At 42.1% G+C, this 27,554-nt stretch overlaps 1 protein-coding gene and 1 non-coding gene across 44 annotated transcripts in view; one reads left to right on the top strand and one right to left on the bottom strand.

Annotated features, from left to right (window-relative positions):
* NTRK2 (neurotrophic receptor tyrosine kinase 2) overlaps positions 1-27,554 on the top strand; it is a 345,316-nt gene that overhangs the window by 76,301 nt on the left and 241,461 nt on the right. For all 43 annotated transcript variants that reach the window (XM_070248576.1, XM_014735383.3, XM_070248573.1 and 40 more), the window contains one exon: positions 778-877. In XM_070248576.1, coding sequence (XP_070104677.1) covers positions 778-877 — 100 coding nt within the window. The remainder of the gene's footprint in view (positions 1-777; positions 878-27,554) is intronic.
* MIR544B (microRNA mir-544b) lies at positions 24,047-24,122 on the bottom strand. The gene has a single exon (NR_032996.1). It is a non-coding gene; the product is annotated as a microRNA mir-544b (primary transcript).

Raw genomic sequence — 27,554 nt, 5'->3', positions numbered from 1 at the left:
GTTAATATGTACTTAGCGTTATGCACTTGTGCCTCTGTCATCTGCAGCTCAGGGTGCGACAGGATTCACACAGGTCTGCATCTACTCCTCTGCTTGCAGAATCCACATCTTGTAATTGCATTTTTAAATTTAAAAAAACTTTGTATTCACCTCTCTCGTACGTATATAAAAGTGCACGTATCATAAGTCTACAGCCCAATGAGCTCTCACAAGCTGAACTCACCCACCAGTGCCCTCCTGCTCCCTTCCAGGCCTGCTCACTGCTGCAGGGCACCCCAACGTCTAAGAGCAACAACAACCAGCTTAAAAAATCTTTTATTATGGACACTTTTCAAACATGCACAACGGTAGAGAGAACAGCAAAATGAACCCCACTGTATCTTTCACCAGCTTCAAAAATTATCAGTATTTTGTCATTCCTGTTTCATATACGCTTCTTTTCTCTTCTCTCTCCAGATGGGTAGGTAAGTAGGTAGGTCGATAGAGGAGAGAGAAATAGATATATGTAATATCTATATCTCTATCTATTATCAATTGGACCTCCATTTTTATAAGCTTTAACTTAGATTTTCTCATTTGTAAAGCAGGGGTAATAACAGGACCTACATACTTCATTATAGGGTTGTTGAGGGTTAACTGAATTGATACACATAAAGCTCTTAGAAGAGCGAGTAGCAAGCATCCGATAAATATTAACTGTCACCATCATCATCATTATCATCTGGGTTTAGGGAACTGGTCAGCAAGGCCATAACTGCCCTCTGGTCCTTTCTCCAGGTCTATGCTGTGGTGGTCATTGCATCTGTAGTGGGATTTTGTCTGCTGGTAATGCTGTTTCTGTTGAAGTTGGCAAGACACTCCAAGTTTGGCATGAAAGGTAAGAAGGGCTGTGTTTATTTTACTTCTTCTGTGGAATAATTTTTGGCTTATGACTAATGCTAATTACCAGTAAAGAAGGAAGCAGCTAGATTTACGATGACTGGGTTTTAAGGCTGAAAAAATAGCAACAAGAATATGATACTACAAATCAAGAAAGAGCAAAATAATGTTGATTACTCAGCACTGCCCACTTTCCAATGAGAATCCTTGTCCCAGAAGACACAGAACTGGTTTCTTGAGTATCAAGTGACGAATAATGATACAGGCAACACTGCCTGAGTTTTCCTTTTGCTTCAGAAAGGCAGGCGAGGCCCAGTGGTGGTAGGCTGGTTATGGACACATGTATTTTGTGCAGAAAGGTCCTTTCTGCTGTACACTTGACTTCCAGGTCGTCTGTGGCATGCTTTTGGTGTTGCTGCTGCTTCTTCAGATTCTCATCTTTTGAAATTCGAACAGTGTTGGGAGGCAGAATAAGAAGAGCCATTGGAGGTACATCAAAGCTTTGCGAATGAGTGGGGATTTTTTAATGCAAAAGTTCCCAGTGTTCGATTAAAAATTAGGCACTGCGTTACCCAAGAAGAGATCATGGGTCTCTTTTAGATGATTGAGAATTCATTTTAGGGGGAAAACTTGTTTAAATGTTCCTGTTATATAAATAGCCAAGAGTTGTAGTGATTTAAAAGCATTTGCTCTGAGTTTCAACTTATGTATTCACTAATATTTATTGTTGAATTTGGTATGGTCTCTGGGAAGTAGCCACTAGCTTGAGGAAGCTGTGAAGACGGTTTAGTGGTGTCTTAATTGCATTGAAGATAAAGGCTGCTGGGTTTTCTTGCTCTGTGTGGTACATTGCAGGTACTGTCAGTGTTCTTGCTTGAATGCTTAAGTAGCGGTCAGTTGCTCAGCATACTCTGGGCTCCGGGGTGGATGGGATCTATTTCTGACGTTTTCGCCTCTCCCTTTGTTGGTGCCTGTGACTGAGATTCCTAAACCCGGAATGAACAGACAGGAGTCGTGGTAAATTGGGCCTAAGAAAGCCCCAAAACCTCCTCCTGACTCCCCCTTGGCCTGCCGACCCCTGACATTTCTTTTGGAGGAGGAGAGATCTGTCATTCTCCAGTGATAAATAAGGCAAGGGAGAGGGTCTGACTACAGTGATTTTATTAATCTCCCGGTGGTGGTTCTCAAACTCGACTTTGCATCAGAAAGTACTGAAGGGCTTGTGCAAACACAGATTTCTGGGCCACCCCGAGAGTTTCTGATTTAATAGGTCTGTGGTGGGCCTGAAGATTGACATTTCTAACGGTTCCCAAGGGATGTTCATGCTGCTGTTGCCTCCACATTCTTCGGCAATCTCTATTCTATGGGGTAAACGTGGGCTACCAGGTCTCTTTCTGAGTGTGACAAGATGTGGGAGAGGCACTGCAAACCAAACTTACCCACTGTTTCAGAGACCTTCCTGGGTCCCCATATTCAGCTGGCACCCATGTCCAGGCCAGGCTGCCACCCTCTGCGTGTCAGCTACCACCACGGCTTTTTGCTTTCCTTGTTCTGATCTGGCACTTCTTTCCTTAGAGACACTTGGAGTGGATGTCCCCAAGCACAGATTTTACTGGAGAAAGCCAGCTTCCAGCCCTGTCTCTTTCCCGCCTTGAGGGTTTAGTTTGAGATTTTTCATCTCATGGGCTTTTCAGTGAGAGGATATGTCCAGGTCCTTTTCAGAATTCAGCAAAAGCTTTGGGAACTCTTGGAGCAACATTTGGAGCCCCTGTCCACCCAAGCTTTGTGTTAGGAAAACATCTGACAGAATGATGTGTAAAAGTGAGCACATTCTCGACAGCGCAGTGATGGAGGAGAATAAAAGGTAGACATTTTGTTGCAGAGAAGATTGTATTTCGTATAGAGGCTCTGGCACTCAGACTGAAGCAGTATTTTACTTGGATAATTTGGGGTGGCTACAGCTAAGGCACTACATTTTCAGAGTATAACCTAAGGGTATCCTTAATGAATTGTGAGAAAGATTTTGCTTAACCTTGTCACAGAACCAGTAAATGACTTCCTTCAGGCAGTCACTACTATAGCGTATGTTTCGCTCCCTTATTCCTAAACGTAAATAAAATTGTTTTAAAAATTTGTCTTGGAGACTCACATACTTGTTTAGAATAGTTCATTTTTCTATTTTCAGCTACACGTCTATCACTGCCATGGTTTGAACAAAATGGGCCTAAGCCCAGGTTCTTGTTTTGCTAGTCAGATGATGAGTTGATAATTTTGGGGCATCTAGAGGATAAGATAAGGCTCATGCAATGAGGGCAATTGAAACTGCATAAAAAGTGATGTTTAAAAATTAATGCATGTTAATGCATTTTAAATACTATTAGAGCTGAGATTACTGCTGAAAAACATACGTCTTACAAAAGGTAAGAATATGTAAAAACACTATTATACTTCCAGAAACAACTAGGAAATGTGTCAGTTGAGATTTCTGAGTAGGAACGGTATGAAATGTACGTAGCCTTGGCCGGAACTGCAGACACCGTGTGAGAGGCCGGTGGCTGATATGCAGAAGATACTCCCAATGTAATCCTTGCCCTCGTAAGCATCTTCTGGAAGATTCTGCCCCCATTTGTATTCCCTTGTTGGGGAGACAGGTTGAGGCTGAAGAAGGGCTGCCAGCGCACCCATGGGCATTTACACCTTTTTACCCATCCCCAGCATTGCATGCTTCAGTCTGCAGCATCGATTGTTTCAATTCGTGGTGGCAGCGTCATGATTATAAACTACAATATAGTACTGTTGATTTGAAAGGCCCAGGGTAATACAGACTAGAAACCTCTTAAAATCATGTTGCAGCTGGATGCAGGGCACCTCAAGCTTTGTGGACTGACCTGAGAATCCAAACATAATTGTTGGCATTGCTTCCATGGGAAGGTGATCTCTCAAGTGCAAACTCATGAGTTAAACCCGGGTGTTAGAGTACAGCCCGTGAGCTGGGGTGTGTTCTTTGGAGACTGGGCTATTGAACTGGAAGCCTCATGGGGTTGCTCCTCTGCTCTGTCAATTCACGGTGCCAAGTGCTCACAGTGCGCTCTAGAACATGTAGCCCCAACTGTGAGCGCCACGCCAACGGGGTTCACATTAGTCTTGGTCATCATTACCTACCCAGTGCCAAGCCCAAAGTTGGCACTCAGTAAATATGAATTGACCGAATGAATGGCCACAGAGAATTTTTAACTTCATCCACTTTAGTTTGGTGGTTGGAAAATAGTTAATCTTTGGAGGACAGCTCATATATGAATGTTAAAGAGATCTTGGAGCTTTTCTAAGTTTCTGACAGGATCAAAGTCCACCCGCCTTTTACCAATTATTCCAGATAAGTAAAGGCCATAGACAGAGGTCGTTTTGTCCAGGTTATGTCTTAGGATGTGTAGGTTTTCCCACACTATTTTCAACAATTGTTGTTGTTTAAGTTGGGAGGGTTCATTTTGGCTTTCCCTTTTGCCTGTGAGCATCTTCAGTTTCTGCCTCTCTGCCTTTGAAGGTATGGCCTCAAAATATGTGTCTTTGTCCAGCTCTGAAGTGGGCAGAAGTGCCAGATGGTGGCTCTTATCTTGGTGTTAACCTAGAATTTATCTTTCATTATTGCTTGATACTTTTAAGCTTGATATTTCAAGCCTCTTGTTGTTGGCATCCAATAGACCACAAGCCCTTTTTCAGTAAAGATGTCAAGAGGTAGAATTTACCGCAGTCCTTTTTGCTATGTTCATTTCTGTGCCTTTACACCATCCTCTTGCTTTTTGCTTGAATATCTAGTTACCATAATTACAGAAGCCCCAAATAAAGCCCCTCTGTTAGTGCTTGGCCATCTGTATAGAGATTATTCATGTGTGTGTTTAATATGGATGCATAAAAGGCATAACAAATCTATTTAGTCTATGTCTATATCAATACTCTTAGAAGTAAATACATAGTTTTATGCCTTTTCTTTTAAGGCTGCCTCTGATTTATTTTAATTTTAATTTCCACTGAAAAGGGGCTCAAAGACTTTTCCAGAGCAGATTTATTGCCAACAGAACAGGCATCCAGGCCTTTGAATGCTCTCGCTTGTGCTGTGACCAGATCTTGTATTTAGCTCTCACGTTGCTTCCTGGCTCCCTTTTCTCATTGAAGATGTGGAAGTGCGCACGAAGGGGAAATGGATGCATCCTGGGGCACAGGGGCTGCCAAGCCTTCCAAGAGCGCTCCATGTTGGGAGCCCTGCCTGATGGCACTGATGGTGCACAGGGCTGGAAAAAATATAAGGGAGCCAGAAGGGCGGAGAGGGCTTGGCACTCGTCACACTGGAGACAAATAGTTAAGGCCATCAGCTTTATATTACTTGCATTTCCTGATGGAAGTCCACATGTGATATTTATTCCCTAAGTACTGATGCATCATTTCTCCTTCTAGAGTAAATATCTCGGTGACCCTAAGAGATCCCACAGGAGGAAGTAGAATAGGAAGCCCTTTCTGTTATTCAGTGTTGATAGGCTGCAGATTCCCTCCGCAGCCTCCTGTCCTTGCACATAAACCTCTGATGTGCACTCATATCTGCTATTCGAGCTGTGGATGTTTCCACTTACCAATTGACCAGAGAACTACACTGCCTCAGAATGCAGAGCCAGGTTTTCTGAACTCAGATTAAAGGCACACAGTTAAGTTTTTCCTCTAATAAATGATCTCCTCGATGTCTTTCAACAGCAACCAAAAATTTTGTTATTTAAAAATAGTCATAAACATAATGGGGCCAAAGCTAAAGAGGTTGAAGGTGAAAGCCTTTTATATGAGCTGAAAACAATTCATTCTGGAAAGTTTAGGAGGTTGAGTCTAACAGATATTTGGATCAACTTTTAAAAGAGGGAAAAATGTGACCAAAAGCCAGAAACACAGTTGTAGAAACATCTGCAAGGACAAACTTTTCCATATGCCCCCCCAATCCGCCGCCATTTTTTAAAGAGAAATAACGTTAAAAAATTATAACAGTAACACACAAATGCATTTCTGTTTTTTGCACTTTAAGCAGTTTAGAAATATATAGAGTTAAAGTGAAAGTTCCACTTACCCCGCTCTCCTACTACCGTTTCCACTCCTGGGAATAGCCTTCTTTAACCGTCTAGAATGTATATGGCTACGTAAATAAAAAAATACATAGCTTCACTTATTATGGAATCAAATATATTCATTTTCGGTTCCGTAAAGAAATGATAATACCAATTTTGTCTGCGTCTTTTTAAGGGGAACAAGTTGCCTTGTAGATCTTTCCATATCAGCATCCAGGAATCCACTGCATTCAAGTTGATAGTACTTCCGAGAAGTCTGCTCTCAGGCTACTTGGGTCTGAAAGTTGGCTCTGCCCACCACGGGCTGTGTGCCTTTGAGCAAGCTTCTCCTCTTTTCATGTTTCAGTATTTCCGGCTGCAAAGGGGCAATAACTATACCCACTTCATAAGGTTGTTATAACACAGAGTCGATGTGTGTGAAGTGCTTGGCAAAGTTCCTGGCATTTAGTAATTAGTATACAAATAGTTGCATTGTTATTATTGGTGAACTGTGATTTATTTTCTTCTTCCCATGGGCATTGAGAATTTTACCAAGTCTTCAGATAATTGTTTCAAATAATACCTTACGTAGAAAGATTGATACTTGGAAATGTATTGTTGAGGGAAAAGGTGTCATGAATGCTTCATCAACTTACACTGCCACCAACAGTATGAGGATATCCTTTCATTTGTATTTTCATCCACGTCGGATTTTATCAATCTTTTATATTTTTGATAATTCAGTTAAAGTGATATTTTGATTAATAATAAAGTTAAGCATCTTTATCATGTGAAGAATAAGAATAAATGTTTGTTTTTACTTATTGATTTATAGACTTCCTTATGTTATATATATAAATCTTTTATTGGTTATATATATTGCTTCTATTTTCTTCCAATATTTTGTCTTTTTTTAATAGTATCTTTGGTCAAACAAAAAGATTTACCTCTTTATAGAAGCAAGTCTGTCCTTTTCCATCTAAGCTTGTGTCTTCCTTAGGGAGGCCTTCCTCCTCTAGGATTGTAAACATATTTTTTAATATCTCTTTTACTAGTTTTACTCCATATGTGTGGTTTTTTTAACTTAGCTCTTCAGTTCTTTTGAAATTTTTTATAACTTGGTGTGAAGTACTCCTGTCTTTTTCAGAGATATACAGAATAAAGATATTTAAACAAATTTTAGTGTGACATTTTCAGAGAGACCAACAGTATTATTTTAACTTTCTGGCATCAGAAAGCCACTAATAAAAAGAAATTTTTGAGAACTTAGCAATTAACTCTTTTTTGTAAAGTAAGTAATGAGCTTTGTTGGTTTTCTTATAATACGGGTTATATAAACCTCACAAAATAGTATCAGAGAATATAAGTTTTTATAGGAACCTTTTTTGCTGCCCTCTCCCAGCTTCAGATTGAACTTAAAGTCTATCTTAGGGCTCTCTTAGTAGAGAACAAAGTTTGTCAATAACAATCAAATCCTTGGAAATTTCAGAAAAGACATTCAGTTGAAAGAGGTATTGAGTAATTGGACAAATTAGAAATTTATCCAAAGAAAAGAATTAGCCCAAGCGTTCCTTTCCTGTAACTATGGAAATGTTATACGAAGCTTTTTCCCATATATTTGTGAGGTGAAGATCTCCTTTTCAAAGTCTCTTACTTCTTGTAGGGCCAACATTTGGCTTATGTCTATAGGAGGGCAGAACATGCTTACTCTTTGCAGCATATTGAAGGTGCGCGTGGAACTTCCAGGAACTGGCCAGGTCACACAGGACAGGAAGTGGAAGTAGCCCTTCTCCCGTTAGCCTTGCAAGCACACTGATCTTGAACTGTTTAAATTACCTGTCACATGAGGGCATCCCACTGGCCAGTGTGACTGGGGGAGAGCCCAGATTCGCCTGTAATGTGGAAAGTATGCCCAGTATTGTTTAGGGACTTTCCACGCTACTAGTTTCACTAAAAGGTAAAGAATCTCTTAAGAAAGTAGATTTTATACTTAAAAATCAGGCAAAATTGTTACTTTTGGTTCTCCATAAATCCTGTGGTGAACTCACTTTGACCTCCCTACACAGATCATGACATGCTTTAAAAAGGACTCCCTAAAGGGGCCGGCCCAGTGGTGCAGCAGTTAAGTTCACACATTCCGCTTCGGCAGCTCTGGGTTCACTGGTTCGGATCCCGGGTGCAGACATGGCACCACTTGGCTCACCATGCTGTGGCAGGCGTCACATATAAAGTAGAGGAAGATGGGTGGATGTTAGCTCAGGGCCAGTCTTCCTCAGCAAAAAGAGGAGGATTGGCAACAGATGTTCGCTCAGGACTAATCTTCCTCAAAAAAACAAAAGATAATAGAAAGGAGTTCCTAAATAGGAAAATCTGCTGGTTTTCTTATTTTCTCCTTTATTTCTCTTGTTTTTTAACCTTCCATTTTTTTCTCCTCCTGCCATTTTGTCCTTCTGCACTCTGTGCTTCCTAGTTCTACTTTGCTCCCTCTTTTGGTCTTCTTCCTCCTCATTCCTAGCATCTGATGTTGGTGGACAAGCTTTTCAAAATTTATGAAGAAGACAGATAAGAACTTGGCTTAAATTCTAACATATGCTCTGATTTTATCTACTTTATTTTGGGCAAGAATACTGAATGACTACGGGAATAAATTTAGCTCTAAATCAGCAGAATTGTCACATGGTAATTCAGAAGACAGCCTGTTTGAACACTGCACATCCTTCGTGTTTGTAAGTTGTTAACTCTTAAGTCTTCAATCCTAGGAGCAAGTAGAGATAGAATATTGGAGATTTACGAGTCAGATGAGCTTGGGTTCCCGTCCCAAATCTCCCACCTGCTAACCATAATTTGGGGCAAATTTTTAAACTCTCTAAATCTTAGATTCCTCTTTGGTAAAATGAAGGAATAATATGCATCTCTCAGCTGATTATAAAAACTAAATCAGTGCATAGTTTAGTGCCTGGCTCATTGAACTAATTCCATAAGGGGTAATTATTTTTCAGATTCACGTTACAGTAATACATCATTAAGGACAAGAGTGAGGGGAGAGTCCTGTGTGAATTCATACTCAGTCTGAACTGCAGAAAAATGTCCAAATGTATACAGTGTTTACTAGTCTTTTAAGATTTATTAGTTGAGTTTATAGAAAAATTATCATTATAACATGTCTCTACTTTATGGGATGTATTATGAGTATAAAGTTGCTGAAACAAACGCTAATTTTAAGTCCCTCAGCCCTTAAAGACACTATGTATGAACTATTGCAAATTCTTAATTTTATTGTCATTTGAACAATTCATCTGTTTACGTTGTTTGGGGCTTTATGAGAAATCTGTTTTATTGATTGGTTTGGTATGGTTTGGTTTGGTTTGACTAGTTTCTTTTGGGAGGAGCGGTCACCGTAGGGAAGGGGCACAAAGGGCAGGCAGGAGTGGGATGGGCAGGAGAAGGCCCTGCCTCCCCAGAACCGTTAGCTTAATCTAGAAACATGAGCTCATAGCGCCTCCTGTTCGCATGTGCTTCCCTTTTGCCTGGAGAATATTGCAACTACTAAAATGATTTCGAACAAAAATAGACTTTAATTTTTGCTGTATTCATAGCCTGCTGGAGACGAAAATAGAGATTCTGGAGAAAATAAGTTCTTCCTTATACAATTGATTGTCATCCATATGATTATAACCATAGACCAAGAAAAGATGCTGCATTTCCTGTGAGAGAAGCCAAGGCTTGGCCAGGCACATGGCGGTGGAAGATCTTTGTTTTCCTCGAGGCATGAGCAAAAGTAGAAATACATTGGCTTCTTCTGTGATCATCTGGGAGCTTTATTGTTCTGAGGACAGAGAATGGGAGAGACAGAGAGAGAGAGGGAGAGAATCTCCATCACAATTCTTTAAGTCTTTAGTAAGAGATTAACATCCTGAATTAAAGACGGAAGAATCACCTCAGCGCCCACTAGTGAGAGAGGAAGGAAGGGGCCTTGAGTTCAGGGGTGGGGCTGGTGTGGGAGGGAGAATGTTGAGAATAAGGTGGTGTTATGCTTGTCAACTTCAGTAGTCCTGGCAAGACTTGAGTAGAGTCAACCAGCCAACTGAGCCTTTCCCGATCATCTGTAAAAGTAAATTGTGTGCAGACCAGAAATAATAGTACAGGACCAAAAGGCATCTGAGGGTCCCCTCCAGCTTTTATGTCTACCATCCTGTTACAAAACCATTCAAAACAATCACATACTCACTAAAAGAGTCTGCCATGGGGGCCAGCCCCATGGCCGAGTGGTTAAGATCACGCACTCCGCTTTGGTGGCTTAGGGTTTTGCCGGTTCAGATCCTGGGCATAGACATGGCACCGCTCATCAGGCCATGCTGAGGTGGCACCCCACATGCCACAACTAGAAGCACCCACAACTAGAAGGTGCAGCTATGTGCTGGGGGGATTTGGGGAGAAAAATCAGGGGGAAAAAAAGAAGATTGGCAACAGTTGTTAGCTCAGGTGCCAATCTTTAAAAAAAAATAAAAAAGAGTCCGCCATGTACTTCTGGTGATGTCCATTATTATTTTGGTGTGTAATGATATAGCTTTTTTGCTCCATTGTTGAATTACAATCTTCTTACTACTAACATATGAAATATTGTGTCTGTATGGTCAATACTAAATATCCCTGGATGTCTTTTCAAACTTGTGATCTTCTCAACAAAGTCTGGCCTCTAAGTTATAATCAGAAGGTATTTCTTATTTAGTTGGCATTCCCAATAACTCTGTTTACTGTTAATTTGCATGTAGCATGAGTCCTGCCAGAGGCAGCTTTGAAATCCCAGCTCAAGCAGAGAGGCAGCCCTGCCGAGGTCTCTCTTCTGCAACGCTGTGCGTTTCAGGGAGCAAATCAACAGCTGGGCAGTTCCCCAACTGTTTCCAAACTGTTTCCAGTTAGACTTCACAGCATGGCTTTGTTATTTTGTTTGAAATAAATCCTTGAAACATTAGAGTTATCCATATTGAACCACATTATATCTTGGTTATCCTGTGATACCATGGCGGTGGGTGGAGGCATAGCTAAATGTCTAGGATGGGATTGAGAATGGAGCAGGCACATATCTCATGCAGACTGTTCAATAAAATATCTATTTTTAGTCCTTTTTGCACTAGGTGGCAGGAATTTAATCTTCTACCATTCCGGGTAATCTCAGACAATTGTGGACAATCACAGAGACTTCAGCGTTTGTTCCATCAAGTCAGGGTCTCTCTCTCTCTGCTCTCCATTTCCTCAGGCGGCATTTCAGTTTCTGGATGGTGGCAGAGTGCATGCCTCAGGGATTATGAAGTGCCCCTGCATGGGAGGAGCATATTTGTGGCCGTTGGTGGTCATTTCTCAATATTGGTTTCTGCTGTGTTGTCTCTCTTCCCACTTGTCCTCAGCCACCAGTTCGGGCAAGTCACAGGTGTAATGTCTTGTGTTCCTAACCAGGTTCCACCATATTCACATGCCTCTCTGCAAGGCCATCCTTGAAGCTTTGGGGACACAGGAAATTCTGTGAACCTGGCCCCGGCTCTCTCTGCCTAGACACACTATGGTCTCCCGGCTTTATCACTCTCCTGCCATTACAGGCTTGGTGTTGCTCTGGCTTCTTGGCCATGTTTTCAGGTCCTCCCAGAAAGATGGACTTGGGGTTCTTCTTTGGAATCTCCAGCCCTGACTAGAGGTTCTATGGGTCCCCACCCCCCATACTTGACTAGGGGACAGGGTACGAGCTCCTCCTGCCTTCCTTTAACTTGTAAACAAACAAGTTACTTCCTGTTTCCCGTGGATACAGAAAGAATATGAAAAGTGGTTTGGCCTGACTTCATCTTCCAAATAATTTTTGTCATACATGTGGATCTTGTTTTTTCTCCAAATTTTTATGATGACGTGTTCTACACGAAGAAAAGTTGAAAGAATATTACAGTGAACATCTGCATGTTCAACATCTAGATTCAATCTCTGTTTAACATTTTGCTGTTTGAAAATAAGTTTCCCACATCATGTCACTTCACTCCTAAATTTTCCAGCATGTTTCTCCTAAAACTAAGGACACAAATCTCCTAAAAGCACAACCCTAATACCATTATCACTGTACCCAAGAAAGTTAAAATAACTCTGAAATAACAGATATTACCTGTACATCTTCAAATTTCCCCAGTTATTCAACAGTGCCTTTTACAGCTATTTGTATTTCACACCAGGATCAACTCAAAGTTCATGCGTTGCATTTTGTCACTGTGTTTCTTTGGGCCCTTTCAATCTAGAACGTTACCTCCATTTTTTTTCCTCCTGACACTGACTTTTTGAAGAGTCCGGTCAGTTGTCCTGTAGTCTGTCCTTCATTCTGACTGTGTCTGATAGTTTGCTGGTGGGATTCTTTAACTTGTCTTTTATCTCCTGTATTTCCTGTGACAGGAGTTATTTCTAAAGGCTTGATTAGATTCAGGTGAAAAGTTTTGGGGAAGAGGAACGTCCCAGAGATGCTGTGCGCTTCAGACTGTACCACATCTAGAAGCGCATTGTGTCAGATTGTTACACTGTTGGTCTAAGCTGGATCACTTTTTAGAGATGGCGACCACCAGATCTTTTCTTTGTAAATATACGTTTTTCCTTTTGCAGTTGGTGGGTAATTTGTAGAGTGATAGCTTGGCCCTAGCTAATGTCCTCGTCCCCCAAAACGTGAACCTAATGGGCTTAATATCCAGTTCTGATCTTTTCCTGAAACAATTATTTAATTTCTAAGGGCTGCAGAATGGTGTTTTTCTAATTCAATCATTCCTTGTACCTACTGGATTCCATTTTAAAAAAGGAGCATTCTGGCCTTAAGGATTTCAACTTTTTAATTTTGGGTCTACCTTGATAAGCCCTCCTTGAGGCAATGGATATTTGGTATCCGGCTGCCTACGTTTGGGTGGGTCATGGGTTAGTGTTACTACATCAAAAATATTACTTTATTTTATAAAATATTATTTATTTTGTGTTTCTCAGTCATTGAGCAAAGACCTTGTGGGAATTCTTTTATTTTTTCCTCATCACGGGGATTAAACAGTAAGTAGGTATCAGAGCCCTAATTTCCTTCGGATTCCCTCCTGCATCTTTGTGGTCGTTGGTAGAATCAAAGACAGTGAGAGCAGGCAGTGAGCTTAGGAATCATTCAAAGCCTTTATTGCAGAGATGAAGATGTTGGGACCCAGAGAGCTTAAGGGACTTACTTAAGATCACGTAGCTGGTTTGTAGCACATCCAGAGGCAGAAGCCAGGCCTCATGACTCCAGCTTTAATGTTTTATGCTGTGAGACTAAGAAACATTATAACAATAAATAAAACTTATTTCCACACCAAACTCACTGTGTTAGCGCTAGGATGTATTGCCGTTGGATGTCACTGGTATATAGCTGCCATTGGCTGTCACTTGTATGTACTACCACTGATATGTACCGCCATTGAATGACACTGTGTTTCTGGGGACATACATCATCAGTGGTACCAAGATGGTTTTAGAAGATTCTCGGGGGCTAACATCTTTAGTTCTGATAATTTAAATTTATTAGAAAAATATATCTGGCACATCATACTCTTGGTTTCATGATATTATTTAGGATAAGGAATATGCTAAAAAATTAAATAAAAATATTAAGTAAATAATTTAATTTCAATTTAAATTTTTAAAAAATGATTATTTGAATAGGACTGACCCCCAAAGGCATGAGGAGAGAGATGGTGGAGTCAATATAGGGTTCCCAAACCTACTTTCCAAATCAGGGGGATACATAGATTTTTCATCCTGAGCCATTGTTTAAAGCTTTATCCAGGTATAATTCCTATGCGATAAACTGCACATATTTAAAGTGTACTATTTGGTAAGTTTTGATATATGTGTACACTTGTGAAGCCATCATCATGGTCATGACAATGACCTTATCTGTCACCATATATCAGCCTCATATCCTTTTATAATCTCTCACCCTCTGCCACTCACAGCCCACCATGCAGCCATTGGTTTACTTTCCCTTACAATAGATACCTTTGCATTTTCTAGAATTTACATGATTAGAATCCTAAAATGTTTACTCCTTTTTTTTCTGGTTTCCTTTATGTTGCATAATTACTTTTAGATTCATCAATGATATTATATGAGTAGCTCATCATTTTTTTTTTTTTTTGGCTGAGTAATATTCTTATCTTTGCATATACCATTATTAGTTTATCCATTCACCTGTTTGTGGACATTTGGGCATTTCCAGTTTGTGACTACTGAAAATAAAACTAGTACAAACATTTGTGTACAAGTCATAATACTATGGATAATGTGAAGCAAGGCAAGAGAGGGATAGTGAGAGTTTTGCTGTTTTTAAATCATTAAGAAAGACCTCTCTGATAAGCTGACATTTGAGCGAAGATTCAAAGGCAGAGAGAATGAGCCTGCTGACACCTGAGGAAACAGCATTCTGGGCAGAGGGAGCAGCACGCGCAAGTCAGGGAGGCTGGAGCGAGCTCTTCGTGTTGAAGGAAGAGCAGAGGCCAGAGTGGCTGGAGCAGAGCAGGGGTGGGGGTGGGGAGAGCAGTAGGAGAGACCAGAGAAGTGGCAGAGATGCAGCTCTGCATAGGGACCTGCAGCTTTCAGAAGGCTTTTCTGAGTGAAGGGTAGGGTACAGAAGGTTTTAGATAAGGCATCAGTTGAGAAAGTGTGTGTAAAGAACTTAAGTGTGGGCAACACTGATGTATTAATGTATAAAATTAGTTTCTGATCACAAAGGATGACGGGGGAAAAGATATCTCTGGGGTGGAGGAGAGAAGTTCATGCAACAAGGGTGTGGAGAAAATTTCACTTCAGGTTCACGATCAGCTTTACTTAGAAGTACGATCCCTCTCCCCTCCCAGTCCCCAACATTTGTCCACGCATGCATTCAGTACACACCCCGAAATGATGGTTTGCAAGGTCTTAGTTGTCTGCATTACCCCGGCGTTAGACACCCACAGTATGCTGCAATTGTTAGTTATCACATGACCATGGCCCCCTGAGACCAGAATGGGTAGGACTCGGGCTTCGGTTATGTCTTGAGTTTTTCTTATAATCCTTTTCATCCTCACTCTAATTCCTTTTATTTTTTTCTGTGAGGAAGATTAGCCCTGAGCTAACATCTGTGCCAATTTTCCTCTATTTTATGTGGCATATCGCCGTGGCGTGGCTTGACGGGCAGTAGTAGGTCCTCACCTGGGATCTGAACCTGCAAAGTGGAGTGCACGAACTTAACCACACACCACCAGGCAGGCCCCTCACTCTAATTCCTTTTATGCAGCTCAGTTCACTCCAAGGCGAGGTCATTACACCGTAGTTAACTTCATGGCTGATATAATTTAAGTAAAATTATTTTTACCATCTCAGTTGCTATTGGGAGAAAAGTGCTACTGTTTGAAAACTCAAATGATGCATTTTCAGAGTGAGCAGAGACACTGTGGAAATTCTGATTTTCCTCATCATGATGACTGAACATTAAGTAGAACCCCTGCTCTTTGCATGGTGTCCCTTTTGGCTTGAAAGACAAGGGTAGGACTTAAGATGAGGCTGGAAAATTTTGAAGCTGTGCATTTCTAGAGAGGACAAGAGCACTTGATTTTTCTGCTTATTATCCTCCTGACAAATTTGTGATAGCACTTTGCCATGTTGTGGTCTGGAGTAATTGCCTTTCCACCATGGGCTGGGTGTGGGGAGTGGGATTTAATTATTCTATGACCAGATCTCCTTAAATGTATTTTTCTATCTCCATGCTTCCTCATCCTTCTTATTCTCTCTCTCTGGGGAAGTATTTGACTGACTACCACCTTTGGGGAGCTTCTGACCTCTTCCCCTTCTTTCTCCAAACTACTCTGGCCCTGGGTGGCATGGAGCAGAATGTTCTGTACTTTCCCCCATGGGATCTGGGAATTAGGTTCTTCCCAAGTCTTCATTATCGTCATGTAGCTCTTCCTCTTTATGAAGTGCCCCGCAATACATGTTTTTTCTAGTCTATTTTCTCACCCGTCACCTAATGCACTTATGGGTTAGCAAATTCAAAGAAACTAACTCAGATATTACCAGCAAAAAAAGCATATTTGAAAAGACAGATCTACCATGTTACCAAATGAAAATCTAAAAATGGAAAATAAAGGGCACAATTTTGGATAATCTCATTCATTGGCATAGATTCTTGGATAGTATTAATTTTGGTTTGACTTCTTAGTTTTCCCTCTCTTCAGCATCTTATACTACATATCAGGTTCTTATCGATTCCAAAAGTTTTCAATTATAAAACAATGCATGGGAAAGCAGAGAACTACAATCAGACTCTGAATTCTCAGAATTCAAATGTGCCAAGAGCAGGAGATGCCAAGTCTGAGTAGCTTCATCCTATCATTTTAGCGAATGTTTCACCCTGGAATGGTGGTTCAGCGTAGATATTTGGTAACTCTAGTAGTAGTTGAGAATTTTGCTTGAGAAAGATAATCATTCTTAGGCTGAATCCTTGCCCCTCCTCTAACCCCTCCCCGTACCCACTGATATTTCCCACTCATCTCCCGAGCTCCTGCAGTGCTCTGAGAGTCCCTGGAATAGTAGATTGCCCCTGCCCCTTGGCGGCACTCATTGCAGTTGCTCACTATTTATTTGAAATTGGAACTTGCTCTAGGTGCAAAAACTTGAGGTGCCCATTCATCATCAGTGTTATCGGTCTGTTGGGTCCTTCAAAAGTTCTTCATGAATTGTTTTGATACGTCTGGTTATACAGCATTCATAGACTATACCCTTTAGTTCCAGTCCTAGTCTTCCTGATGTGCTGACATAATTGCCTTAAATTATAAATTGCCAGATTATTGGAAAGTTTTTTTTTAGAAGGGGTGTATGGAACCATTCATGACCCTGACAAATTAATTGCATGTATTACTTAAAAATTATTTTGACATTTCATGTTTCTGTAGTCATTTATAATAATCTATTAGCTCATTCTCAGGTTACCTTTTGAGCCAGCCTACCTACCCAACTGGCTGTCTCCAGTGAGTCCCTATGACCTGAAGGCTTAAAGTCAGCCTTCCCTTCTAGAGATAAGGACATAGAGGTATAAAAAATTACGTTTTTAAATCACAAGAATTTATTTGAATAAAGCAGAGTCTTGAATCTCTGTGCTATAGATCTGTGTTAACCAGATGCATGGATTACACAACTCAAATTAAATGGCATTTAGAATGTCGGAGCTCTGCGGAGACCAATGAATATGCATACATGAAAAAGCCCAGGAATTGTTGCTGCCAGTTTTCTCCTTGGTATTTGAGGAGTTGGCCACCAGTCTTTCCCAGTGCTTCTGTCTGAGCAGGGTCTGTGCCCTCTATTAGTGACTGGCACAACTTTCTTCAGCAGAAAACCATAACCGTAATAGGTTGACGAGCTCATTTTTTGATGCCTGAGGGCAAACCCTCAAAATTGAATTTTATACTCCTAGGAAATATTTACTTCAAACTCAGGTCTTTGTAAATTACCAAAGAAAAATGAGTGTATTTACAGTTAAGTGTACATAATTTGGTTATGGACCAACTCCAAGATCAGAAGGCAGAGTTGACACAGATACGTTACCGTGAAATTCCCTTGATTAATGTTGCAGATGCTGTCCATGCTCCACCCAGCTACCCCCGCCCAGATCCCTTTACTGGTCCTGTGCGCTCAGCCTGGCTTCTGTATACTTTTGCTCCTAAGGGCTAGCACCTGGAACCTTCTTCAGAGGGCTAGCCTTGAGCTAGGGGGGTTCCTCCCCAACCCCAACACACACATACATGCTCACACACGTGCACACACGTGCACACACGTGGACGCATGCAGAGCTGGAAGTGGCTGGGAGTTAAGTACCCTCCAACCCCTTCCCCCAACCGTTCCTTTGCTGATGACTGACTGATGAAGGAACAGGAAAACCCACTCCCTTGCCTTCAGGTGGGGCCAACTCCCTGGGATAATTTACAAGTTCTCTGCAGGATTCGTGGGTAATTTACACTCCAGAGCTCCCTGCAGGATCAGGCTGAGGCTGAGACCTCACCTGAAATTGCAGCCTTGCTTGGTTTCTTCTTTCCTTTCCTGTCTCCCCCTCTCCTGGGAGCCCTCCTTTAATAAATCATTTACCATGAACACTACTGTCTGGGTCTACTTCTGAGCAGCAGACCTAAGACAGTATTTTCTGCAGGCGCTCTAAGAAATTAATATCTTATTTGATGGTTTTTGTCAATATGTTTAAAACAAGTTTTAATCTCTCATTTGCTAATTTGGGCTACATATGTGCAAGTGGGTGATCTTAAAATGTAATTTAAAAGTTAAATAAGGTATAGATTATAGTTACTATTTACTGAGGGGCACCACTGTATGCCACGTCCTAGACACATTTTCTCTGATTTTCATAATAACCTTCCATTTTAAGGATGAGTTAATTGAAGTCCAGAGGAATATATTAACGTGCCCGAGTCACAGAGCTAGTAATTGGCAGGCCTATAATTCATATTTAGATCTTTCTGCTTTTAATGCTTTAGCTCTTCCATCTGCTGCCCTGCTGACTCTCTTTTCTTTGTGGGGTATTAAAATGTCTGTTTCTAATGTTATCAAAGAGGCATTCCGACATCAAAGTTCATGATTTGCTAAAATTGGAGGAGACTGTCTCTTTATTAAGAGATAACAAAATACATTACCAAACACTAAACTTCATTTCCCAGAATGAGAATGATTGAAAATAATTTCTAATAAGCGCTTGAGGCAAGCTATATCAGTTTGTTGTATACAGAGAGAGCTTTGTCCAGTTTATGAAAGAATCTGGGTGGTTCATAGAAACACAAAATTACGGAGAAGGTGGAAACAGGATGGAGTGTTAAGAATGTGCTTTGCGGGGCTGGCCCCGTGGCTGAGTGGTTAAGTTCGCACACTCTGCTGCAGGCGGCCCAGTGTTTCCTTGTTTCAAATCCTGGGCGCGGACATGGCACTGCTCGTCAAACCACGCTGAGGCAGCGTCCCACATGCCACAACTAGAAGGACCCACAACGAAGAATACACAACTATGTACCGGGGGGCTTTGGGGAGAAAAAGGAAAAAAATAAAATCTTTAAGAAAAATAAACAAATGTGCTTTGGGGGCAGAGGCTGGAAGTCTCTCTCTCAGCTCCTCCTCTGGGGCGGTCACGCTCAGTCCTGTGGCTGTATTGTACCAGGATGCTGTTTAGAAAAGGACTTGTTCCGGCCTCTAAATGGACCGCAGCGTTCTCAAAGCCCGAACTCATCTCACAGGAGTTATCAGTCTGTTCCACAGAGAGATCCTTAAAGAAAAAATTGAACGGGTGATGGCAATGATGGCATAACCATCTAAATGGACTTCCATCTAGCATCTGCATTGGGTGCTGTTTGAATTGTTCATTGCTGACACAAGCTCTACACATGTGAAAATTTCAGCAAGAGTATACAAAACCATACCAAAGACCTCTAAAGTGACATCAGCACTTATTACAGACCATAGCTGCTCTCTCTTTCTGGAATGCTTTTCTTCCATCCCTTTGCCTGGTTATTTCTTATTTATCTTTTAAAGACGAAGCTCAATCATCACTCCTCCAAGAAGCCTTCTCTGATACCCTCAGGATGGACCCTTTTTTATAGACTTTATTACTGTGAGTAATCATCCAGAAAAATGCTTAGCCCATCCCATTGAAAGGGCTTAGCATCTAGCTTACCTGTTGATTGTCCCATTAACCTAAAAGCTCCTCCAGATCAGCAGTTCTGTTTTATTATCTCTGTGTCCCCAGTACTTGGTATGGTGCAAGGCAGAGTTAACACTCAGGACATGTTTTTGAACTTGCCTGAATTGTAAGGGCAGAAGAATCCTCTTCCTCTGTCTTCATGTCTTCTTCATGTCTTTTGGGTATGAATGATTTATTCTTGGAAATTAATTCAAAGCCATTCAACTGCCTTGAGCAGAAGAAATAGTGAAGAACTAGAAGGCAGTGGAAACACTTGGTCAGGCTTTTGGGACAAGAAGATCTGAAAGAGAGAGGAAAATGGGTTATGTCCAGTAGACAGGGAGAAGTTCGGTGGCCCGATGGCATCTGAGGGCCACTTGGGGATATGGCTTAAGAGGTGAGAATTATGATGGAAGACAATCGGGATGCGAACAGCCTTCCGAAGTGGTAAAGAATGAAATGAGATTTGCATTTGAGGACAGATAAGATAGTGGAAGGAGCGCAGACTCAGGCTTGACTCTGAGCTCTGCTGCATTCTTTTCTGTGACAACCTCTCTGAGTTTCATTTTGTTTATCTGTAAAGTGGGCACACTAGCACTTAAAGGTAACCAAAAGAGTAATAAGATAGTGCCTAGCAGATAATAGGTGTTCCACAAAGTTTACCTTAGAACCTGCCTGCTGGTCTCTTGTCATTGGTTTTAAGGTCATTGGCTGGGAGGGATAGTGATGGGGGCATAGAAAGTGTAACAGTGGTCATGGATCCAGTTATTTGTTCTGGTAAACATTTTTGCTGAGGGTGTACAATGTGCCATGGAATAAGTATGTGTCCTGTCAACCTGCCTTCAAGATGTTTGTAGTCTAGCAGAGGACTGACATCTAAGCAGATGATATGGCAATAGGTTATCTAAATAGCCCCTCACGGGAGGGGACTGACTCATTCAGTCTAGAGAAATCAGGGAGTACTTCCCAATCGACCCTCATGTGGGATCTGGAAGGACAAGTAGGAGTTCACCGCATGGACAAGGTGGAGAAGGAGGCACCTGTCCAGGCACGGAGGTTCATGTTAGGGTAGTTTGCACATGGCAGGAGTGTAAGATATGAGAGGACGTGGCAGAAGATGATGGAGAGATGAACAAGTGCCTTCCTGCCATGCTCTTGAGTTTGGAATTGGTCCTGAGGTCACAGCAGAGCCACTGAATTTAGGAATTGATAAGGAAGTCATTGAGAGGCTAGGATAGAACATCTAAATATAGAGTGATCGTATCTATGTTGATGTCTTGGCTCCTGCTAAGCCTTTCTTACTTTCTTCCTTGATTTGCTGTTAAAGTCGGAAGGGATTAATAAAGTTGTTCATTTGAGTTATAATAACCTTGTTAATTTTTAAAAAATTCTGGTCCTGTGGTCTTCATGCTGTTTTAATGGACTGTAAATCCTTGAGTGGTCATGCTTATTAAATAACTAATGTGGGATCCATTCATTCCTTCAACAAACATGGACTGAGAGGCTGCTCTGGGCCAGCCCGCTAAGGACCCTGAGGACAGATAGAGTCCCTGCCTTGAGAGACGGACAACAGATTAATAAATATGTAAGATATGGGTGGAGGAGGTGAAGAGAGTCCTGTCTTAAGGAAGTGATCTGATGTCTCTACCTGACTGCCTTGTGGAGGGCCGAGGAAGAGGTCCTCATGTAGCAATTTGAACACTTACTGTTTTCTATTGCTGACTGTAATCTTCTTGGAGTCCAGTAGATAGTAGGTTCTCTCTCTCTCTCTCCCTGTCTCTCTCTCTCTCTTTCTCCAAACAGCAGCATGAAAACTACATCTACCACCACTCATTGGGCATGTCTGAAGTCATTTGTAAGGAATGGAATTCTTTGCCCTGTGTACGTTCCTCTTTCTGAGATTTCCTCAGAAAGATGACGATATCCAGTTTCTAACCTAGAAATCAGATAATTGGATTTGAGAACAATAGCTTCTATTTTTCCCCCTTAGTTCCAAAAAGAACATTAGCTCTGTTTTCATCTTTCTTATTGGGTTCCTCCCCTGTGCTTGGTTCTGTGCTAAGTGCTTTGCATATAGAATCTCTCTTAATCGCTCAGCACAACTCTACCAGATAGACAGCATTACCTTTCTTTTCTTTTTTTATCTTACTTTTTAAAAATTTATTTTACTTATTTTTCTCGCAGTTGGTTTATAACATAATCTAGATTGCATGTGGATATCATTGTATTTTGACTTCTGTATAGACTGCATCATGCTCACTACAAATATTCTAGTTTTTATCCGTCACCATACATATGTCCCTTTCACCTCCTTCTCCCTCCCTCACCCCCTTCCCTGCTGGTAAATACTCATTTCCTATGTGTTTGTTTATTTGTTCATCTTCCACACCTGAGTGAAGTCACATGGTAGTGGTAATTGTCTTTATTTTCTAAATGGGGACCCTGAGACCCAGGGAGATTATTTCACTCCCTGAGGCCACATTCCTCCACAGCACAGAGGCATAGGGGCCTGCCTCAGGACAGTCATGTCCCATCTCTGACCTGGCCTCAATCCTGCCCTTGTTTATTCTCTGTGACCTTTTCTGTCTCAATATTTCCTTTCTCTCCCTCGTTCCTTTGGCAAATGTCATCTGTTGGGACTGACCACAAAAAGATATGGCCTGGTGGGAGCCCTCGGAAGAGAATAGTCAGGTTTGAGTGGATGGGACTAGACACATGCCAAGTTCTGACACCGGGTGAGGTCAGGAAAGAGGCCAGTGCCCTCATTGCCAAGAGTAGTTTTCAGTAAAATGGGCGCTTTTCCAGCAAGCCCTCAGGGGACATGGATTAACATCCCCTGTGACTCTGAAAACTGGGCTGCAGGGGGAACTCTGTTCCTGGCGCTTTGCATGCTTGGTCTCCCTTGGTCCTGTCAATGGCACCCTCAGCGAGATGCCATGGACCTCTCAGGCACGTGAAGAAACTGGAGGCTCAGAGAGGTTGTGTGACCTGCCCAAGGCCGCAGCTTCTCTTCCAGGTAGAGCTAATTCAAACACAACAGCTTGGCTCCTGCTCCAGAATCAGAGCTCCCTTTCTCAGAGCAAATTCCGCAGCACACTAACAGGAGGAGGGCTTGGTTTCTGGCTGAACAGGGAAAATGCAGTGGCCCAGCCCCTTAGGGAGGAGAGTTGCCTGCCCTGCACATCGGCCTGTTAAAGGCTGAGAGGGTCCTCAGGAAAGAGACCTTTGCACTCTGTTGAACCCCGGATTTCCTAAGCATGATGACCCCAGGAATCTGCTTAAAAGCAACAGTCACTACCCTCTTGAGAAAGTAGGGTGGGGAATAAGAAATAACACCTCGCTGCCTCCTTGGTTGTCTTTTTGGTAGAGAAAGAATGAAGAGAGAGAGGGTAGGAAGGAGGAAGGAAGGCAGGAGAAAGGAAAGGAGGAGACAGAAGGAATGAAGTAAAAGTGCTGCTAAACGTTTCTCAATAAAAATCTGAAATACATCTTCCGCCTTTCTTTCATTTCTGGGCTCTCTCTCTCTGTGCTTTTCAAATTTGCGCACACACTTTTTCCCAAGTGGATAAGATGAGACAGAAAGATTGATTTCTCTGGGCTGATGACACTTTTAAATAATGGTCCTTGACACAGAGAGGCTGCCTGTGCAGGTGACCGAGACTGGAGCAAAGATGTGAGTCCAGAAGTGGGGATGCACCTGGGCCTGGAGCACGGCTCTACCCTCACCTCCCCGTGGGGACTGGCCCTGCTTCCCTCAGCTCCTGTAGCAAGGGAGTGCTGGGGGGACCGCAACTCGGGCCCCTGACTTCCTACCCACGGGGTTTTCGCTCAAGCACGTTTGCTTCTTCAGACTCAGTCTTATGTCCACATATTGTTTTTCCTGTTGTGCCTAGCCCATCAGCATTAGCTTAGCCAGAGGTACAATGACCTACAACATAAACCTTAAGGACTGTCACTTGCCCTGTTTATTTTGTGCTCGCTGCAGGCCACAGACTCTTTGCACAACCTAGGAAGGTCTGCTCCTGCAGGTTTCCTCTGCTCCTGGTTCTTTGAATAGAATGTGTTTATAATTTGGAATAAAGGATAATTCTCAACAAATATTGATATTTTCTTTATATAAGTATAGAAGCACTCAATCATGTACTCAGGAACTATTTTAGTATCCTTTGCTAAACCAATATAGGAGTTGTCTGATTTATGTGGACTTTCTGGATTGTTGTAGATATTTTTATTAAAAATGTTAGCGTTTATGCAAATATCAGAGTGTTAACATGTATAGAATTTATATTTAGTTGCTGTCAGAACTTTGCTATCAAAATATGGTCCTTGGACCAGCATCATCAGCATCACTTGGGAACTTGTTAAAAATGCAGAATCTTGGGCCTCATCCCAGACCTGCTGAATCCAAGTCTGCGTTTTAACAAGATGCCATGTGATTTAAATGTTCCTTAGAGTTTGAGGAGCCCTGCTCTAGAGTACACAAAAAGAGTACACATTAAGGCAATCATCATTTTGTTCATGCCCATTTTGCCCAGTTTCACATGGATATCTTTAATACAGTGCAACGGCTCTGCAATTTCCATCCTAGTAACTTCGTCATGGGCTGTCTTATACATTATTGCCCATGAGAGCTATAAAGAATCTCTGAGGGGCACAATTAGTCCTTATTAGATAGATAGGTAGGTAGATAGATAGATATATGAATATATATAATTTTTTAAAGCCATGTAGGGGGCAGGTGTCAAGAACTGTGAAGGGTCTGAGATTTTACTCTACTTGCAAGCTAACAAGTTAGCCTGCCACAGTTTCACAGATGGTGGCAGAAGACATGAGACTCCTGGGTCAGAGACAAAGGACTTTCTTACTTATTACACTGGAAGCAGCGTCAGTAGCATGTGTGTGTCAGTTCTCTCTGCCCCGAGTCCCACGGGGCTGATGCAGATGGGCTGAGATTGCATTATAGGAAAGGAACCCTGAGTTTAGGGAATTTGAATCTTTTTAAATGGGCAGTTAACATGCTTTCTCTTTGCCCCAGAGATATGATCTCTATCTTCTAAAGCTGTTCGCTATACAAACTTCCTCGAAACAATAATCCAGAAAAAAAGGCAGTCAGTGCCTCTTCTTGTAAGATATCCAGAAATGCAAGGGACTCATGGAGAATATGTCCCAGCAATAGGTAATAGAATATCTTTATTCTTAGGTTTTAGGGCCAATAAATATTTTTTGGAAGTCATGAAAGATACGTTTCCCAATCCCTGGGTTGTACTAAGGTTTATTTCTATCAGAAAGACTCTAGGAAGTAAATAACTTCCAGTCTTGGCATGCAGCTTAGCTCCCTACAGGAAGAGAGAAGTTATATTAAGAAAGCAGGTGGGGTTGTGCATCATAAAAAGTGGGGTCACCTGTGGCTCTTCATGGTTGCAGTTGTACTATTGAAGTACTGAACGCATTCTTATCCTGAAGTTTGAGGGATGTGACATAATTCAGAGAGCGCTGAAGAGACTAGAGATGTTTAAAAGACTGGGAAATGGCAGGGAGAATAGCAGGGATAAATTGGGGCTAAGGGTGATTTTCTAATACAGCAGTTTCATTGTCTATAAATGGTTTGTCTTGCAAAGCAGTTGATTTCCTTTGTTTTGTCTAAGTTGGGGCTAGATCTTCCATAAAATTATAACTGAGACTTCTGCTTTGACTCCTAGAGTTTTTCTCTTCTCTCAAAGAATTAAGAGTTTGGAAAAGAGAAAAATGGAGCAGTTTCACAAAGCATATGGCGGTGGTATACTGATAAATTTTTAACAACCAGCTTGTAGGGGTGCAGTGGGGTTAGGGACCTAATTTGTACTGTTTGCTGATTTCTGTGGTGTAAATATTCCCACCGTGGCTGATTTCAAGCTACCCATGTGACGTCAGCCAGAATTCGCAAAATTCCTGAAAATTTAACAAACCAGTATGAGCTGGCTCCAGCAACCCATTGCAGAACAGTCCTAATTAGCAAGTTTTTGACAGTGAAGGTAGTTTGGTCCTACAAAAGGTTTGCTCATAGAAGTTCCTTTTTTCAAGATCTTTTATAATAATGTATGTTGTGCTTGTCCCCGGGCAATTCATAGATAGGCTTACCTTAAGGTAGGATGACAGCCTCAATGATTTTTTGAAGTTCATTTCAACGATATGATTTCATTTTTTTAAAAGTCTTCCTTTATATTGTGCGTATAACCAGCCTGGCTATTTGCTTTTTTTAAGTAAACCAACCACCAGCTCAGCATTTTCTCTTCTATAGAAAGGCCTGTAGATGCAGCCTGACTGTCACTGATATTTTTAGAAGAGTGGGAGGCTATTCAGGCGCCAACCAGTGATGATTCCTCATAATTGGTGATCTGTAGAATCATAATGAATCACAAATTCAGGAACAAGACACCTGCCTCAGTGGTTGGTGGTGGCTGGTGGTTGGATGGGGGCAGGGTGAATCCTCCTTGCACTAGTGGTGCCTGAAGCCTGTTGGAGAGCCTTACCCTGGAATCCCCCCGGCTCAGTTGGGCTGCTCACCTGGGCTGCGGAGTTCTGTGAAGTCCCTCTGTGGAGCGCTTTATTGCTGTGTTGACAGAAACATTTTCCCAGAGAACTGAAGTGGGAGCCCAGACCGTGCAGTTCCAGTGAAGCTCACAGTGAGCAAGTCTCTGCTGCCCAGCTCCTGCTGGGGCACTTTGCTTCAAGGGCAGAGTTACTCCCTGTGGCCCCCTCTCCCTTCCCAGCTGTTGAGGGATAAGTGGAAGGAGCCAGCTTGCCACACTCGGCTCACCCGGGTGAGAGGAGCTTTCCTGGCCTCTGGCTTTCCGAGCCTGCCTCTTCTTCCTCCAGCACTTACCAGAAGGGAGGACCTTGACTTTAATGCAGATTTGAGTGCCTCCTTCACTCTCCCTTGGGTGGTATTGATTGGAAGGCTTTAATTATTTATTTTTCAGATTTATAAAATGCTCATCTTGCCAAGGTCTCTGAGCACACGGAGGAGAGTAAAAATATTAATGAGTAATATTAATAAAAAACTCCGCCAAACAGAGATGCACATTCTGAAGGGTCCATGTCAACTTTGCTGGAAGCCTGGTAACATTGATTCAGAGCTTCCATTACAACTTGATTTTTTTCTGTTTATAAAATGCACTATTTCTGGGGGGGCTTGTTCTCCCACGGAAGGAAATGCATTAACAAGCAAAGAGAAGGAGCACACAGATTTGCTGTTTAGGCTGAGACCAAATTGAAAAGACAACTCACATGCTGTGTTCTAGAGATCAACTCCCACCAACCCCCTCACTCCCATCTTCCCTTTTTTCATGAAAGCAAAACTAGAAGTGATTTTTTTAAAAGAGGGCTTTGTGTTGTCTGACCCAAATTTTTGTCTAGACACGCAGACAAATTAGATTCCGGAGTTTTCTTGCTCCGTGAGAGGGAGGAGCTCCTCTGAGAAGGGCGTGCTCAGCCAGGCCAGATGTCTGCTGCACCTTCTTGCCCCAGTCACGGCAACAGCACAGTAGCCGTGGGTCGTTAAAAGGCTTAGCTGGATGCGGACGACTTGACTCGCTCCTCAGAAGTTCAGGAAGAGGAAGTGAGGCATTTCGTTTGATAGGCAAAGAGTGTGCAAGTTTGAAAAACTTTTCTCAGGTGTGTTGGGTCTGAAATCCTAATGCCAAATTGGACTCCTCTCTGGAGTCAGAGATGTTTCTCTCCACTGCTGAGGACAGCAAGTGCCAGAGGGGCCAAGAAGAACCCAAGACACTCCCGCTCGCATCTAGCATTAACAGCTGGCACCACTAGAGGGTCAGAGAAGCGCCCCGGTAGCTGGCTTTTGTGAATAGAAAATGTCATTATAG

This window comes from Equus caballus, chromosome 23 (genome assembly GCF_041296265.1).
Source record: "Equus caballus isolate H_3958 breed thoroughbred chromosome 23, TB-T2T, whole genome shotgun sequence".
Lineage (NCBI taxonomy): Eukaryota > Metazoa > Chordata > Mammalia > Perissodactyla > Equidae > Equus > Equus caballus.
Note: the sequence above shows the minus strand (reverse complement) of the source record. Positions and strands in the feature narration are given on the sequence as shown.